The following is an 18761-nucleotide window of genomic DNA, read 5'->3' as shown; positions in this document are numbered from 1 at the left end:
AGCTTAACACTGTGAGCAGGACGCACCGCACTAACTTCTAGGTTTAGCTGAACACTGTGAGGTGGACGTACCCCACTAACTTGTAGTTTTAGCTGAACACTGTGAGCAGGACGCACTGCACTAACTGTAAATAGTCTAGCTGCCTGACTGTGGTACTAATAGGATCAAAAGAACACCAGCAATTTTCTTCAGGTAGCTGTAAATACTGTAACAAGACAAGCCTGCCTGTCAGTAAGAAGATAACAGCAACGGATCTAGCTGAACACTGTGAGCAGGACGCACCGCACTAACTTGTAGGTTTAGCTGAACACTGTGAGGTGGACGCACTGCACTAACTGTAAATAGTCTAGCTGCCTGACTGTGGTACTAATAGGATCTGCACTAACTTGTAGCCTTAGATGAACACTGTGCAGAGGTCTCACTACGCTAACTTGTAGGTTTAGCTGAACACTGTGAGGAGGACGCACAGCACTAACTTGTAGTTTTAGCTGAACACTGTGAGCAGGACGCACCGCACTAACTTCTAGGTTTAGCTGAACACTGTGAGGTGGACGCACCACACTAACTTGTAGGTTTAGCTGAACACTGTGAGCAGGATGCACCCCACTAACTTGTAGGTTTAGCTGAACACTGTGAGCAGGACGCACTGCACTAACTTGTAGTTTTAGCTGAACACTGTGAGCAGGACGCACCGCACTAACTTCTAGGTTTAGCTGAACACTGTGAGGTGGATGTACCCCACTAACTTGTAGTTTTAGCTGAACACTGTGAGCAGGACGCACTGCACTAACTGTAAATAGTCTAGCTGCCTGACTGTGGTACTAATAGGATCAAAAGAACACCAGCAATTTTCTTCAGGTAGCTGTAAATACTGTAACAAGACAAGCCTGCCTGTCAGTAAGAAGATAACAGGAACGGATCTAGCTGAACACTGTGAGCAGGACGCACCGCACTAACTTGTAGCTTTAGATGAACACTGTGCAGAGGTCTCACTATGCTAACTTGTAGGTTTAGCTGAACACTGTGAGGAGGATGCACAGCACTAACTTGTAGTTTTAGCTGAACACTGTGAGCAGGATGCACCGCACTAACTTCTAGGTTTAGCTGAACACTGTGAGGTGGACGCACCGCACTAACTTGTAGTTTTAGCTGAACACTGTGAGCAGGACGCACCGCACTAACTTGTAGGTTTAGCTGAACACTGCGAGGTGGACGCACCACACTAACTTGTTGGTTTAGCTGAACACTGTGAGCAGGACACACCCCACTAACTTGTAGTTTTAGCTGAACACTGTGAGCAGGACCCACTGCACTAACTGTAAATAGTCTAGCTGCCTGACTGTGGTACTAATAGGATCAAAAGAACACCAGCAATTTTATTCAGGTAGCTGTAAATATTGTAACAAGACAAGCCTGCCTGTCAGTAAGAAGATAACAGGAACGGATCTAGCTAAACTGAATACAGTGTATATATATATATATATGCAACACCTGGGATGCATATATATATACACAATACACTGTAAGTGCAGTTAACTGACTGACTGTTCTGCCTAATCTATCTAACTCAAATCAAATGACACTGTCTGTCTCTCTCTCTCTATCTATGAACGCCGGAACACACACTACACAGGGCCGCCGTGCAGGCGGCCTTATATAGTGTGGGGCGTGTGCTAAATCCCCTGAGCCATAATTGGCCAAAGCCTCCTTGGCTTTGGCCAATTACGGCTCTCTGTTCAGACGGCGCTGTGATTGGCCAAGCATGCGGGTCATAGTGCATACTTGGCCAATCATCAGCCAGCAATGCACTGCGATGCCGCAGTGAATTATGGGCGTGACGCGCCACACGAATTTGGCGCGAATGGCCCATATCGTTCGCAATTCGGCGAACGGGCAAACAGACAATGTTTGAGTCGAACATGGGTTCGACTCGAACACGAAGCTCATCCCTACTCCCATTCATTGATCTGAACCTTTATGCAGGGGGTAACTCGCTTGCTTCCTCCCATTAGGTTACCTATGTGTCCTTGGGACTTTTGGAAATTGGTGTTTTCTGTGTTACAGTAACGACCATTTGAACCTATCAAGGAAATTCCATTAGACTTGCTGTCACGCAAGCTAGCCTTCCTGATGGCCATCACCTCGGCTAGAAATGTGTTGGAGTTGGTGGCCCTTTCATGCTGGGAACCATACTTGATTCTTCACCACGACAGGGTCGTGTTATGACCTGTTCCATCCTTTTTGCCAAAAGTGGTGTCTGCCTTTCATTTAAATCAGGTCATTATTTTGCTTTCTTTTTTCTCTCAGCCTCATTCATGGGAAGAAAGGCGATTGCATTCTTTGGACGTTGTCTGGGCAGTCAAGGTTTATTTGTCTAGATCTGTGGAGATGCGAGGATTGGACTCCTTTTTTGTTTTACCAAAAGGACCCAGGAAAGGGCAGGCAGCTTCCAAAGCTTCCATTGCCAATTGGGTCAGTCAATTGGCCATTCAGGCCTACGTTCTGAAATGTAAAGCTCCTCCCTTTAGGGTGAGAGCTCATTCTACCAGGGGTGTAAGAACCTCCTGGGCTTTTTTTATCAGGTATCTGTGGCTCAGATTTGTAAGGCTGCTACCTGGTCTTCAGTGCATATGTTCACAAAATTTTGTCAAGTGGATGTTCGAGCAGCTGAGGATTCGGCTTTTGGCCGCAGTGTACTGCGGGCTGCCATATAAGTTCTGATGGCTATTGTTTGGCAGGGTGTCTCCCTCCCCTCAAGGTTATTGGGACGTACCAGTAGGTAATGAATGTTAGGCTGACTCTGTGCCCCATGATGTATGAAAAAGAAAATAGGATTTTTTGTCATACTTACCTGTAAAATCCTTTTCTTTGAGTACATCATGGGACACAGAGATCCCCCCCTCTTTTTTTTGAGGATTCAGTGCTTGCTACAAAACTGAAGTACTTCCTGTGTGGGAGGAGTTATATAGGGGATCACTTCTGTCTGAAGACCTTTGGTCTACCAGTGTCCATTCACTGGAGTTTAACCCAGTAGGTAATGAATATTAGCCTGACTCTGTGCCCCATGATGTACTCAAAGAAAGGGATTTTACAGGTAAGTATGACGAAAAAATCCTATTATGATTTCTATAAAAGACAGTCATGTTTCCAAAAGAATCGTTAATGGTAAGGTTTACAAGGTAAGAGAAATGGGCGAGACCCTTACAATCTATATCAAGATGTTACTTTTTCTGTGTTTCTCATCTGGTAATGTAACTTTGTAATGAAGAAACTACCAATATTCAATTGCTAATAAAATCTGCTGTAGGTAACCCATTTGTATCCAACCATCTATTATTTACATTAACAAGTGTGCAGATATATTTTTTTTCTAATTTGCTAACATGGCATGGTTGATCAAATTTTGTTTTAAAAAGGTATGAGGGTCCATACATTTTAACCTGCAGACATGTTCTGAGTCATTGAAAGGATGAGGAAGTTCTAACAACAGTATTTATCTGTAAACTTACTTCAGATCAGTGATTTAAAGCAGGAATCTTCAAACTACGGCCCTCCAGCTGTTGCAGAACTACACATCCCATGAGGCATTGTAGAACTCTGACATTCACAGACATGACTAGGCATGATGGGAATTGTAGTTCCTGAACAACTGGAGGGCCGTAGTTTGAAAACCCCTGATAAAGTATCAAATCCATAGAATCAATGTGGTAGCCAGGCAGCTGGCATTTAAAAAAGAAAGCTTAATATAACTTATCTGAAATGTTGCATTCTTTCTATTTGATAGTAATTATTTAAATACCAATGTCTAAATTCAATAAATGCGTCCGTATTTTAAAATGTCACACTTCCTTGATTTTTTTTTTTCTTTTTTTTTTAGATGCTTTTAAATACGAATAATATCACATGTGATGATTTGGTTGATTTTTTTAAGATTACTTTTAAGCTTCAAAATATTTCAATTCCAATGGATACTAGAATGCTACTGTGCTCTTATTTTGAGTCATTGTACCTAGCAAATATAAGAAATAAATCAGAAAGTATTTCAGAGTTTGTAAGTATATGTTTCTATCTATGTTTACCTTAAAAATTACATATGACAATTATTGATATCTTCTCCTTTGTTGTAAAATATACTGGTCAAATACTGCATACTTATTCATGTCAAGTACAATTCATGTACATTTAGAGTATGTGTAAAAAGGTTTTAGATTCTTTTTACACCTTATTTAGGATAAGGTATGTTTAACTTTTCCTGGAAATACAGATTGCTAATACTGTACATATAACATATTCAGTGTTATTTATTCCTTCTTAACTCTTCATATGCAAACTCATGACTATAATTACATAGAGACCTCTTCTTCAACAGTGCAATCTCATACTCACAGAACAGAAAACATCAAGTTAGGTGAAGTGGGAATTCAGGCAATATATGCATTGTCAGTCCAGTGGTGTGTCATGTATCAAGTCTGTGACATTTGTTGTTTTTTTTTTTTTAATTTCCGACCCCTGAGTTTGCATGACTGCTGACTGCAGCGTTTGTTTATTACTGCACTTGGGATAGTTTTTCACCTATAACAAATATATAAAGGTGTATTTATTAAGAAAAGCATGGTGAATACAAGGCTGACAAATACTACAAGCACCACATCTTAAGGTGATAAAAAAAACTGACTAAGGCTGGCTTCACACTATTACAGCTCACAGCAGGGGTTTCAGCCTGAAATTTGGGGCTGAATTTGGACCTGAAACGGACCAAAAGACGCACAGGACCCCTGTGCAAATTCACACCGAACCTGCATCCACTTCACATAGGTGTGAACCCAGCCTAAATCTGGTAAATCCAGATCACAACATATGTCCTTTCAGTGCAGAACTACAAGTCCAAGCACAGCATGTGTAAAAATGCACCCAGTTACTAATGAATATGAGCACAATAGCTAGTACATAATAGATAATTCATTCATTGCCATACGGTTCAAAGTCTTCAACAGAGGTATGTCTTCCAATGGCAACCGGAAGCTCTCCCATATTTGGGTATTTTTATTACACCTACATTGCACTCTATAGTCAAAAAATTATCCTCCACTGTATAAACTAATGACTCACTAAAGTGGAAAATGAATCCACCATCGTGGTTTGGCAGAATGTATCCAGCATGATGGGATGGGAGGCTCCCGCTGTGTGATGCTTCTCCTCTTCTAAAGGTTCTTAAATAACGGAGGGTGGGGCCACCTGGTGACCCCACCCCCCTCTGATGCATGGGGACTTCCCTGTCCGCCCCCTCTGACGTCACGAGGAATGCCACAGGGAAGTCTCTGTGCGTCAGAGGGGGACGGGGTCACTGGGTGGCCCTGCCCTCCGTTATTTAAGAACCGTCAGAAGAGGAGAAGCATCACACAGCGGGAGCCTCCCATCCCATCATGCTGGATGCGGAGCGGTCCAGAAGATGAAGGGAAGAAGACGCCGGGGCCGCGGAGGAAGATGCCAGACGAGAACACCGGAGGAAGAACCAGAAGAACCAGAAGAAGAAGAAGATGGAGGAAGAAACCAAAGGAAGATAGAAGAAAGCAGATAGAAGATAGAAGAAGCATTTAAATAAAGGAATTGTCAAAAACTGTCTTTTGTCATTTTTAAAATTTTTGACAGTTTTTTTGTGAAATGGTACCATTTCACACAGGGGGGAGGGCCGGGATCTGGGGGTCCCCTTGTCAAAGGGGGCTTCCAGATTCCGATAAGCCCCCCGCCTTCAGACTCCCACAACCACTGGGCAAGGGTTGTGGGGATGAGGCCCTTGTCCCCATCAACATGGGGGCAAGGTGTTTTGGGGGGGCTACCCCAAAGCAACCTCCCAATGTTGAGGGCATGTGGCCTGGTACAGTTCAGGAGGGGGGGCGCTCTCTCGTCCCCCCCTCTTTTCCTGCAGCCTGCCAGGTTGTGTGCTCGGATAAGGGTCTGGTATGGATTTTTGGGGAGACCCCATGCCATTTTTTTTTAATTTTGGCGCGGGGTTCCCCTTAAAATCATACCAGACCTGAAGGGCCTGGTATGGAATTTAGGGGGAACCCCACGTCATTTTTTTTTAAATTTTGGTTCGGGGTTCCCCTGTGGGGAATTCCCATGCCGTTTTTATCAATGAACTTTTATGTGTATTGTCGGACTGGCAATTCATTAATAGCCGCGAGTAGTTTTGAATGACTTTTTTTCCTTTGAAATGTCATTTTGCTGTCAGACTGTTCTAAACACGGGAAACATGTGCCCCTTTACAGGCATACTATAGACACCCCCCAGGTACAAAATTTAGGAGATTTCTATAAAAGACAGTCATGTTTCCAAAAGAATCGTTAATGGTAAATTTGGTATTCCTTCAGAGGAAGGCTGTTTAGAAGGTAAGAGAAATGGGCGAGACCCTTACAATCTATATCAAGATGTTACTTTTTCTGTGTTTCTCATTTGGTAATGTAACTATGTAATAAAGAAACTACCAATATTCAATCGCTAATAAAATCTGCTGTTGGTAACCCATTTGTATCCAACCATCTATTATTTACATTTACAAGTGTGCAGATATATATTTTTTCTAATTTGCTAACATCGTTGATCAAATTTTGTTTTAAAAAGGTATCAGGGTCCATACATTTTAACCTGCAGACATGTTCTGAGTCATTGAAAAGATGAGGAAGTTCTAACAACAGTATTTATCTGGAAACTTACTTAAGATCAGTGATTTAAAGCAGGAATCTTAAAACTACGGCCCTCCAGCTGTTGCAGAACTACACATCCCATGAGGCATTGTAAAACTCTGACATTCACAGACATGACAAGGCATGATGGGAATTGTAGTTCCTGAACAACTGGAGGGCCGTAGTTTGAAGACCCCTGATAAAGTATCAAATCCATAGAATCAATGTGATAGCCAGGCAGCTGGCATTTAAAAAAGAGAGCTTAACATAACTTATCTGAAATGTTGCATTCTTTCTATTTGATAGTAATTATTTAAATACCAATGCCTAAATTCAATAAATGCGTCTGTATTTTAAAATGTCACACTTCCTTGATTTTTTTTTTTTCTTTTTTTTTTAGATGCTTTTAAATACGAATAATATCACATGTGATGATTTGGTTGAATTTTGTAAGATGACTTTTAAGCTTCAAAATATTTCAATTCCAATGGATACTAGAATGCTACTGTGCTCTTATTTTGAGTCATTGTACCTAGCAAATATAAGAAATAAATCAGAAAGTATTTCAGAGTTTGTAAGTATATGTTTCTATCTATGTTTACCCTTAAAAATTACATATGGTAATTATTGATATCTTCTCCTTTGTTGTAAAATATACTGGTCAAATACTGCATACTTATTTATGTCAAGTACAATTCATGTAAATTTAGAGTATGTGTAAAAAGGTTTTAGATTCTTTTTACACCTTATTTAGGATAAGGTATGTTTAACTTTTCCTGGAAATACAGATTGCTAATACTGTACATATAACATATTCAGTGTTATTTATTCCTTCTTAACTCTCCATATGCAAACTCATGACTATAATTACATAGAGACCTCTTCTTCAACAGTGCAATCTCATACTCATAGAACAGAAAACATCAAGTTAGGTGAAGTGGGAATTCAGGCAATATATGCATTGTCAGTCCAGTGGTGTGTCATGTATCAAGTCTGTGACATTTGTTGTGTTTTTTTTTTTTTAATTTCCGACCCCTGAGTTTGCATGACTGCTGACTGCAGCAATTGTTTATTACTACACTTGGGATAGTTTTTCAACTATAACAAATATATAAAGGTCTATTTATTAAGAAAAGCATGGTGAATACAAGGCTGACAAATACTACAAGCACCACATCTGAAGGTGATAAAAAAACTGACTAAGGCTGGGTTCACACTATTACAGCTCACAGCAGGGGTCCAGTGCATCAGGTCCGATTTCAGCCTGAATTTTTGGGCTGAATTTGAACCTGAAACGGACCTAAAGATGCACAGGACCCCTGTGCAAATTTACACCGAACCTGCATCCACTTCACATATGTGTGAACCCAGCCTAAATCTGGTATATCCAGATCACAACATATGTCCTTTCAGTGCAGAACTACAAGTCCAAGCACAGCATGTGTAATAATGGACCCAGTTACTAATGAATATGAATATGAGCACAATAGCTAGTACATAATAGATAATTCATTCATTGCCATACGGTTCAAAGTCTTCAACAGACGTATGTCTTCCAATGGCAACAGGAAGCTCTCCCATATTTGGGTATTTTTATTACACCTACATTGCACTCTATATTCAAAAAATCATCCTCCATTATATAAACTAATGACTCACTTAAGTGGAAAATGAATCCACCATCGTGGTTTGGCAGAATGTATTCTTTAAAAATGGATATTCTCCCTAGGATTTTATATTTGTTCCGCTCTCTTCCAGTGAATATCAATATGTCTGATCTAACAGTATTTCAAAAGAAAACATTATTATTAATTTGGGGTGATAAGAAACCTAGGGTGAATAAAAGTACACTATTTGCTCCTAAAACGAAAGGAGGATTGGGAGTCCCAGATCTGATTAAATATTTTTATGCTGCCCAAATTGCTCAACTCATTAGATTTCACACAAAATTGTCTCCATCTCTATGAATGCAGACTGAAACATGCTCCTGCCCATTTAAATCGATCTCACAACTGATGTGGCTACCATTTAAATATAGACCCATTATAATCCTTTTCCCTGGGATTATGGGACAGACTAACTAAAATGAATACTTTTAAATCCTCTCATACCCCTTTAGCACCATTGTTTCAAAATCCAAAATTCACCCTGGGATTTGCTCCTCAAACCTTTTATTGGTGGATCAATTGGGGACATTTACGAATAGCTGACTTTTTTGATCATAAGGGAATGTTAACAAAACAATTCCTTATTGAAAATGACCAGTTACCAAAATCAGAATTCTCTCAATACTATCGGATAGTACATTTTATTACTTCTTTAACATGTAATCTAGATATAACATCCATGACACCTATGAAATCTTTATGTAAAAATGTTGACAAACTTAAAGGACACATTTCAATAATATTTTCCATCTTAACATCTATTCCTGCGAAACTAGTTTATATGGAACATTGGGAGAGGGATTAGAATGAAACTCTAGAACTGAAAGATTGGTATATGTTAGCTCAGGGGTAGGCAACCCGTGGCACACAAAGCCTTTTGCTGGCACTCGACTCCCTCCCCATCAGCAGAGCAGTGCAGGGAAGTGTCAGTGAGACACTAATGCATTTCAATTTCAGAATTCCCCACACCACACCTGCACAGAGGGGGAAGCACTGCACTTCCACACATTGTAAAATATGGGAACATTGTTTGGTTCTCTAACTTTGCTGTAGCTGCAATCATCAACTTTTGTGATGGGGAAGAGATTGAGTGCAGTTCTGCTGGGGGGGGGGGTCCCTGTTTCCAGGAGGAGGATGACTATCATTGGCCACTGCTAAAGCCGATCACAGTCCTGCTAGCCCCCTCCACCATCTGGAGGAAGATGACTCGCTTGGTTGCCACTACTAATTTCAGAAAGAAGGGATTTCACTGTGATTGAGAAAACCACAATCAGGTGACAATTTGTGGAATTACTGTTGAGCTTCTGGGAACTTTGTTGAAATTTCACCTGAACCTTTGCGTCACTTACTACTGAACCCCTGCACTCTGTGTCCCTTTAAGCCACAGCCAGTATTCAGCGCAATGAAAATCACACCCAACCACTTTTTCTCAGCTGTGGGGGCCCAACTTATAATCCTGCACACAGGCCCACTACTTTCAGAAAATGCTCCTGACCTGAGCTCATCATTGTGCATCCATTCCAGATGCTTGTATGTGACATCACATACAGTACCTGACCACGAGATCGTGTTTCCAGCATGATACCATCGCGCTGGTTCTCGGCGACAGGGTACTGTGTATGTCGCGCTGGCTCACTCATCGGGAAAGGAAAACTTTTTTTTCCTTTCCCGATGAGTGACAGGCAGTGCTGACAGCTGTCTGGTATGAATCCTGAGGGGGAACGCCGCACCAAATTTTAAATGAAAAAACCGGCATGGGTTCCCCCCCAAGGGGCATACCATGCTCTTAGGTCTGGTATGGATTGTAAGGGGAACCCCCTATGCCAAAAAATCGGCGTGGAGGCCCCCCAAAATCCATACCAGACCCTTATCCGAGCACGCAGCCTGGCCGGCCAGGAAAGGGGGTGGGGACGAGCGAGCGCCCCCCCCCCTACTGAGCCGTACCAGGCTGCATGCCCTCAACATTGGGGGGTGGGTGCCTTGGGGGAGGGGGGGCACCCTGCGGGCCCCCCCACCCCAAAGCACCTTGTCCCCATGTTGATGAGGACAAGGGCCTCTTCCCAACAACTCTGGCCGTTGGTTGTCGGGTCTGCGGGTGGGGGGCTTATCGGAATCCGGGAGCCCCCGGATCCCGGCCCCCCACCCTATATGAATGAGTATGGGGTACATGGTACCCCTACCCATTCACCTAGGGAAAAGTGTCAATAAAAAAAAACACAGTACATAGGTTTTAAAAGTAATTTATTAGGCAGCTCCGGGGTCTTCTTCCGACTTCGGGGGGGGGTCCTCTTCCGACTTCTCCCGGTGTTCCGCCTCTTCTCCCGGGCCCCTCCGCTATCTTCTTCCAGCTCTTTTGCCAGCGGGGGCCCAGTCTGCTGCTGCTGTCTTGTCGGAAGAAGACCCCATAGCTGCCTAATAAATTACTCTTAAAACCTCTGTACTGTGTTTTTTTTAATTTACACTTTTCCCTAGGTGAATGGGTAGGGGTACCATGTATCCCATACTCATTCACATAGGGTGGAGGGCCGGGATCTGGGGGCCCCCTTATTAAAGGGGGCTCCCGGATTCCGATAAGCCCCCCGCCCGCAGACCCTGACAACCAACGGCCAGGGTTGTCGGGAAGAGGCCCTTGTCCTCATCAACATGGGGACAAGGTGCTTTGGGGTGGGGGGCCCTCAGGGCGCCCCCCTCCCCCAAGGCACCCACCCCCAACGGCCAGGGTTGTCGGAGTCCCATGTTGAGGGCATGCGGCCTGGTACGGCTCAGAAGGGGGGCGCTCGCTCGTCCCCACGCTGGGCTGCGTGCTCGGATAAGGGTCTGGTATGGATTTTGGGGGGACCCCCACACCGATTTTTTGGTGTAGGGGGTTCCTCGGTTTTTTCATTTAAAATTTGGCGTTCCCCCTCAGGATTCATACCAGACAGCTGTCAGCACTGCCTGTCACTCATCGGGAAAGGAAAAAAAGTTTTCCTTTCCCGATGAGTGAGCCATATCGGCGCTGGCTCCCACGACAGGGCCCGCAGGTGTCAAATCTCGACGATAAATGCGGTGATATTGACACAATATCGCGGTCACCTACTGTATAAGCACGTGGGCTGGATGCGAGAGGTGGATCAGCAGGATGAGTGTGCTAGGACAGGTAGATGTGTCTCATGTCTGCTTCCTTTCACCACTCTGCATATCACACATATCATAGATGAGAAGAGGGAACAGCGGGGGGCAGATAAATAGGAGGGGTTCAGAGATGCAACAGAAAAGCAGGAGGGTACAGCAGTGGGGCAGATGTGCAGGGAGGTACAGTGGTGGAAGAGATGAGAAGGGGGTTCAGCAGTGGGACAGAAGAGCAGGGGGGTACAGTGATGGGCCAGATGAGAAGGGGGGTTCAGTGAGGGGCAGAAAAGCAGGGGGGTAGAGCAGTGGGGTAGATAAGCAGGGGGTTACAGTGGTGGGCCAGGTGAGCAGGGGGAACAGTGGTGGGGCAGGAGAGCAAAGGGAACAGAGGTAAGGCAGAAGAGCAGGGGGTACAGATAGGGTTGCCACCTGTCCGGGTGAAGCCCGTATTTTGAAACATGTGTCCAGGTCTCTGCCCACCTGAGACCCAGGCACATTATTCAGACCCACCGGTGGCTCACTGTGCCTCCACGGCCGTGTCCCAAGTTCGGGTTTGCTTATCTGCTCCTGCTGCCTCTCTATCTGCCCCCTGCACTGTCACTTTTAGCGACGCGCCTCTGTCAGTTCAGTGTGCTGCCGAGCAGGCTGCAGACGGGACACAGAGGCGGAGCCACCATGTTGCCGGGTGCTCTCCTCTGGCTGGCTGCAGAAGGGACACGGAGGTAGGGTTGAAGGCGGAGCCTCCCCATTCCCTGCTGCTCTGTTGAAAAGTGTGCAGAGATCGCACTGGGAGACTAGCTTGAAAAGTACGATTTTGCCAAAGTTTTCTCACCCCTTCCCCCCATACACTATACATACATACATACAGTCCTCACCACTCCCCCCCACCATACACTATCTATATATACAGTTCTGCCGCCCCCCTATATACCATCCATCCATGCATCCGTATAGTTCTCGCTCTCCTCATACACCATCCATATACACAGTTCTCCACCCCCCTATATACCATCCATATACACAGTTCTCCACCCCCCTATATACCATCCATATACACAGTTCTCCACCCCCCTATATACCATCCATATACACAGTTCTCCACCACCCCCTATATACCATCCATATACACCGTTCTCCACCCCCTATACACCATCCATAAACACAGTTCTCACCCCTCTATATACCATCCATATACACAGTTCTCCACCCCCCTATATACCATCCATATACACAGTTCTCACCCCTCATATACCATCCATATACACAGTTCCCACCCCCCTATATACCATCCATATACACTGTTCTCACCCCCCATATACCATCCATATATATAATACTCTAACCTCCCAATATACCATCCATATAGAAAGCCCCCCATATACCATGCACGACTTAACTATCCTCAGCCAATGCCTTACAGGAGGACTCCCCTGTCCCCCCATACTACACCAGGAGACCTCCCCCCTCTTCCCAAATATTGTACATTACACACACCTGCACTATATGTACTATATACACCATATTGCACATTACACACGCCTGCACTATATACACCATATTGTACATTACACACGCCTGCACTATATACACCTTATTGTACATTACACACTATATTGTACATTATACACGCCTGCACTATATACACTATATTGTACATTACACACACCTGCACTATACACACTATAGTGTACATTTTACACTCCTGCACTATATACACTAAATTGTACGTTACACATGCCTGCAAGATATACACTATATTGTACATTACACACACCTGCACTATATACACTATATTGTACATTACACACACCTACACTATATTGTACATTATACACGCCTGCACTATATGCAATTGGTCACACCCACTATTCACCGCTGCAAGTGCCGCATTACTACTCCCCTAGAGCACACAGAGGTGTCCCAGGTATTTTACAATCTTATAGTGTATGCTACAAAAAAAATGCCAAGACCTGCTGAAGTGTTAGGGTTTGGCTCAAAGAAAAGGTGGCAACCCTAGGTACAGAGGTGAGACAGATGTGCAGGAGGTACATTGGTGGGGCAGATGAGAATGCGGGCTACAGTGGTGGAGCAGATGAGAAGATGGCTTCAGTGTTAGGACAGATGAGAAGGTAATTCGGTCATGAGACAGAAGAGCATGGGGATACGGTGGTGGAGCAGATGTGCAGGGAGGTACAGTGGTGGGGCAGATGAGAAAAGGGGTACATTGATGGGGCAGAAGAGCAGGGGGTTTACAGTGGTGGTACAGAAGAGCAAGGGGGTACAGTGTTGGGGCAGATGTGCAGGAGGTACAGTGGTGGGAGGGATGAGAAGGGGGTTCAGCGGTGGAACAGAAAATAGGGGAGTACAGTGATGGGGCAGATGATCAGGGGGTTACAGTGGTGGGACAGATGAGCGGGGGGGTTCAGTGTTGGGGCAGAGAAGAAAGGAGGTACATCGGTGGAACACATGAGCAGGGGGTTACAGTGGTGGGGCAGAAGAGCAGGGGGAACAGAGGTAGGATAAATGTGCAGGAGGCACAGTTGTGGGGCACATGAGAAAGGGGGTTACAGTGGTGGGGCAGATGAGCAGATAAGTTCAGTGTTAGGACAGATGAGAAGACAGTTCAGTGGTGGAGCAGATGTGCATGGAGGTACAGTGGTGGAGCAGATGAGAAAAGGGGTCATTGGTGGGGCAGGTGAGCAGGGGGTCACAGTGGTGGGACAAAAGAGCAGGGGGGTACAGAGGCAGGGTAGATATACAGGGGGTTACAGTGGTGGGGTAAATGTGCAGGGTAGTACAGTGGTGGGGCAGATGAGCAGGGGGGTACAGTGGTGAAACAGATTTGGAGAGGCGACAGTGATCTGAGGTGTGAAGGTGCATGCATTGGGGCTGATCTGAGGCGTGAGAGTGCAGGATGTTAATTTCTCACTACTGAAATAGTTTACAGCATTTCCTTTTTCCTTTTCGTGATTGAGAGTGTGAAGTTGACTTATTTTGTTATAAAATCGTCATATTCAATTTCTTTGAAAACATTTTTCGGCACACTGTGCTCAAAAGGTTGCCTACCCCTGTGTTAGCTCATAATGCCTCGAGATCTTTGATCAACACTTCTATCATAGAAGCTAACTACAAAGTTTTGCTAAGATGGTATCTAGTCCCGAAAAGGGTAGCTTCTTTTGTCACAGGAGCTTCTCCATTATGCTTTAGAGATTGTGGACATGAGGGAACAATGTTTTATATATGGTGGCTATGCCCCACAGTAAAACATTTTTGGAATAAAGTTTATGATCTTATTTCTTCTCTCACTAATATTGATTTAAACAAATCCCTGAAACAAGCACTGCTTTGCAGCCAAATGGAAAAGATCCCTAAACACTTCAGAAGATTGGTAAATTATATATTTATAGCGGCAAAAATCACTCCAGCCAGATCTTGGAAAACAACAACCTTACCCTTTGACATCCTAAAAGCTAAATTGTCTTGGATTATGATTAATGAACATCTTTCAGCCATATTAAATGATAAGGTTCAATTATTTAAGAAACCATGGGCTCCATGGACTAAATATCAAATTGATGGTTCTAGAACTGTTTCCACTTGAAATGACTTAACAAATAGAAAAGTCAGCAAAAGATACCTTTATATCTTTAACTTTTTCCTCTCTTATCTTTTTTCTCTCTTTCCTTTCCTTTTTTCATTTTGGCCCTATAAGGTCTCTGTTGGACCTATTGTAATATTTACCTACACTATTAGGATGACAAACTCATCCTCATGTGTTTACAAAAGCTTTTTAGACTTTATGTACATTTAAGAGTACTTTTCTTTAGCAGAGTTTGAAAACTTATATCTTATATAAAATATATCTATTAGGTTTCCGTGTTACAGTATATTATTTTACTTGCAAATTTTGAAAACATTTTTTTATTTATTTTTTTTAGTGTTTACAATATAGTTTTATAAACAATTAGATATTGTACCCTTGCTGTATTAATCAATAGGTTTCATTATTTATACATTCTTTATTTGAAAAAATCTGAATAAAATCTTTGAAAAAGAAAAAAGATCATTCATTACATAATAGTTGTCCATTACTAATATTTACTAATAATATTAATGCATAAGCAATAACAATTAGTAATTAGGAATTCATTATGTCAATCAGATAATTAATTTGTAGGTATTTTATTTTACAATTGCAATTAAACTAGTTTTAAGCTGCTTTTATTAGCTACTTAATTTAATTATTTATTATTTAATTACTTCTGTATATTTTGTTTATTGGATTTCAGTACAAAATAATCATACATATATGGGCAGTTCTGTAGGAAACATTTAATACAAAATAATATTCTGCTCTATGTAATTGAGGGAAAGCTTTGTTTCAGACTACAGTACGGCTTTATTTAAATATCAGATCAAATAAATTAAACCTGCCCTATAAAATTTTGTAAACCTTTCAAACTGAAAAAAATGTCAACTTTTTGAGATGAAATGGGCAAAAATGTGGTCCAATATAGCAATAATTTTATGGGATATATTTCTGTGCTCATGCAATGCTTTAACCAGCAGAAGGCATGAACTGATCTGTGAGCTTTCCATAAATCTGTCTGTGCTCCTCTGCTGCACTGCTTAACTGATATCTTGAAAAATCTGTCTAGTGGTTTGCACAGCTTCCAAGTCATATGTTCTCTTACATCCATTAGACCTCTTAAAAGAATTGCTAGACAACACTGCACCTTTTTGACTATGGAATCCAAACTTCCCAAAAAGTTCACAGATAAGTCCTCCAGTGCTAGGAAAGAGTCAATGGAAATGCAAGCAAGGTTCAATGCTTTTTTCATACAGCGTGATTTGATGTCTAAAAAAGGTGAAAGGAGACCTTATGATGAAAGCTTTTTACTATTCAAGGAAAGCCCGTAATAAGACGCAGGCTAGGTGCAGGGCTATCATGACTGGGGCAGCAAGGAAAACCAGCAGTGAAAGGGGTTAACAGGGAGAGTGATGGCCATGGTAGGGGGTGGTACTAGGAGTTCTTTCCTTATAGTAGGAGGGGCCAAGGTACTGAGTTCAGTCACTTATCACCGGATGAAATATAACATGTATAGGCGCAAAACAAGTCAGACATAAACATTCTGATACAAATCTGCTAGAAAAAAAAGGAGATAATGATAAAAATAGAGTCAGGTCAGGGAAAACAAAGAGAAAATTCTCTTAAGAGGACGAAAAAAAACCCTCAGGCACTGTCTGGAAAAAATAAGCCAAATTTTATTAAACAAATAGAAAAAACACCACACAACAATGTAAGTGACAATCCAAAAAACAAGGGAGGGCTATGGTGAGTGACTAACATAGGCCCAAAAAATTTAAAATGACAACATTGTCGTTTAAAAACAAGGGGGAGCCATGGCTGAGCATACCACAAGCAAACACCATTCAACACTCATACACTGATAATGATGATGTGAAGCAAATTGCTAAAGTAACATAGTCAGTGAATCACTCTTCAGAGGCGTGGTATAATGGTAGTGCGGGTAAGGTGGATGGGGGGTGATGGAAGTCCATACGCCAATAAACCTGATGATTTCAGCAGGGTCTGGCAGAGGTAGATTCCAAAGGGACACAGCAATTGTAATCAGCAATGACAGGCAGTTCATATAGAAAGGCAGGTAAGCTCAATAACAGCAGGCACAGCAGAAATAGCTTGCAGCATCTAGCAGATCATGCGTGTGTAGTGAGCAGATGAATGGCTAGGGAATGGTAATAGCAAGCAGTAAGCAGGGGAGGCTGGCTCAAACACAATGCGGAATAATATGGTCATACAGAGGGGTAAAGTAATCTCACCACCCGATCCGTGACCACAATCCATGTGTTGCCATGCTGATCCCAGTGAGCGGCTTGGAGTGTCATTCCATGTAGATCCGACTAATAGGTATAAACCGCTGTGTCCTGGATGTATTGCGCTTGCCGTACACAGTGTAATCGCCAAAGGTAAACCAGCGCTAATTGGCTGGTGAAACGCGTCAGCACATGACGTCAGCACGCTACTCCGGAGCCACGTGCTGCTGTTGTGCGTGGAGGATCAGCTGGGCCAGAACAGCTGATGACCGGCGCTGTTTACCTTTGACGATTACACTGTGTACGGCGAGCGCAATACATCCAGGACCCAGCGGTTTATACCTATTAGTCGGCTCTACATGGAATGACACTCCAAGCCGCTCACTGGGATCAGCATGGCAACACATGGATTGCGGTCACGGATCGGGTGGTGAGATTACTTTACCCCTCTGTATGACCATATTATTCCGCATTGTGTTTGAGCCAGCCTCCCCTGCTTACTGCTTGCTATTACCATTCCCTAGCCATTCATCTGCCCACTACACACGCATGATCTGCTAGATGCTGCAAGCTATTTCTGCTGTGCCTGCTGTTATTGAGCTTACCTGCCTTTCTATATGAACTGCCAGTCATTGCTGATTACAATTGCTGTGTCCCTTTGGAATCTACCTCTGCCAGACCCTGCTGAAATCATCAGGTTTATTGGCGTATGGACTTCCATTACCCCCCATTCACCTTACCCGCACTACCATTATACCACGCCTCTGAAGAGTGATTCACTGACTATGTTACTTTAGCAATTTGCTTCACATCATCATTATCAGTGTATGAGTGTTGAATGGTGTTTGCTTGTGGTATGCTCAGCCATGGCTCCCCCTTGTTTTTAAACGACGACGTTGTCATTTTAAATTTTTTGGGCCTATGTTAGTCACTCACCATAGCCCTCCCTTGTTTTTTGGATTGTCACTTACATTGTTGTGTGGTGTTTTTTCTATTTGTTTAATAAAATTTGGCTTATTTTTTCCAGACAGTGCCTGAGGGGGTTTTTTCGTCCTCTTAAGAGAATTTTCTCTTTGTTTTCCCTGTATGCTCCAGGACATCCCCTACGGGTATCCCGCATTTTTCATGTGGTTGATTGCCTGATAAAAGCCTGCTGCCAATTAATATCTAACTCACAGTGGTTGATCCGGGCTAACCTTATCTATTTTCTGCCTAGAGTCAGGTCAGTCCATAAAATCAATATCGGCTGAAAGAGTCTTTTTAGGAATGGTGACGACGGAAGAAAAGCGTTCAAAAAATGCAAGCACGGCTGCCATCATGATAGGGTAGAAACCAATTCCTCAGCTGCAACAAAACACAAGTAGAGAGGCGCCTCTGGGTGCAGTATTTAGGAAATAACGCTTTTAATAATAGATGTAGATCAACTCACATTTTGTAGGAATAAACAGGCATGGTATTAATAATA

The 18761-nt window shown here is 43.0% G+C and overlaps 1 protein-coding gene across 1 annotated transcript in view; it reads left to right on the top strand.

The window, feature by feature from the left end:
- LOC141145987 (uncharacterized) overlaps positions 1–18761 on the top strand; it is a 374157-nt gene that overhangs the window by 281917 nt on the left and 73479 nt on the right. The window contains exons 12-13 of the mRNA XM_073632772.1: positions 3878–4051; positions 7084–7257. Coding sequence (XP_073488873.1) covers positions 3878–4051; positions 7084–7257 — 348 coding nt within the window. The remainder of the gene's footprint in view (positions 1–3877; positions 4052–7083; positions 7258–18761) is intronic.

The sequence above is a fragment of the Aquarana catesbeiana genome, linkage group LG05 (genome assembly GCF_042186555.1).
Source record: "Aquarana catesbeiana isolate 2022-GZ linkage group LG05, ASM4218655v1, whole genome shotgun sequence".
NCBI lineage: Eukaryota > Metazoa > Chordata > Amphibia > Anura > Ranidae > Aquarana > Aquarana catesbeiana.
This window is presented reverse-complemented; position numbering and strand designations above follow the sequence as displayed.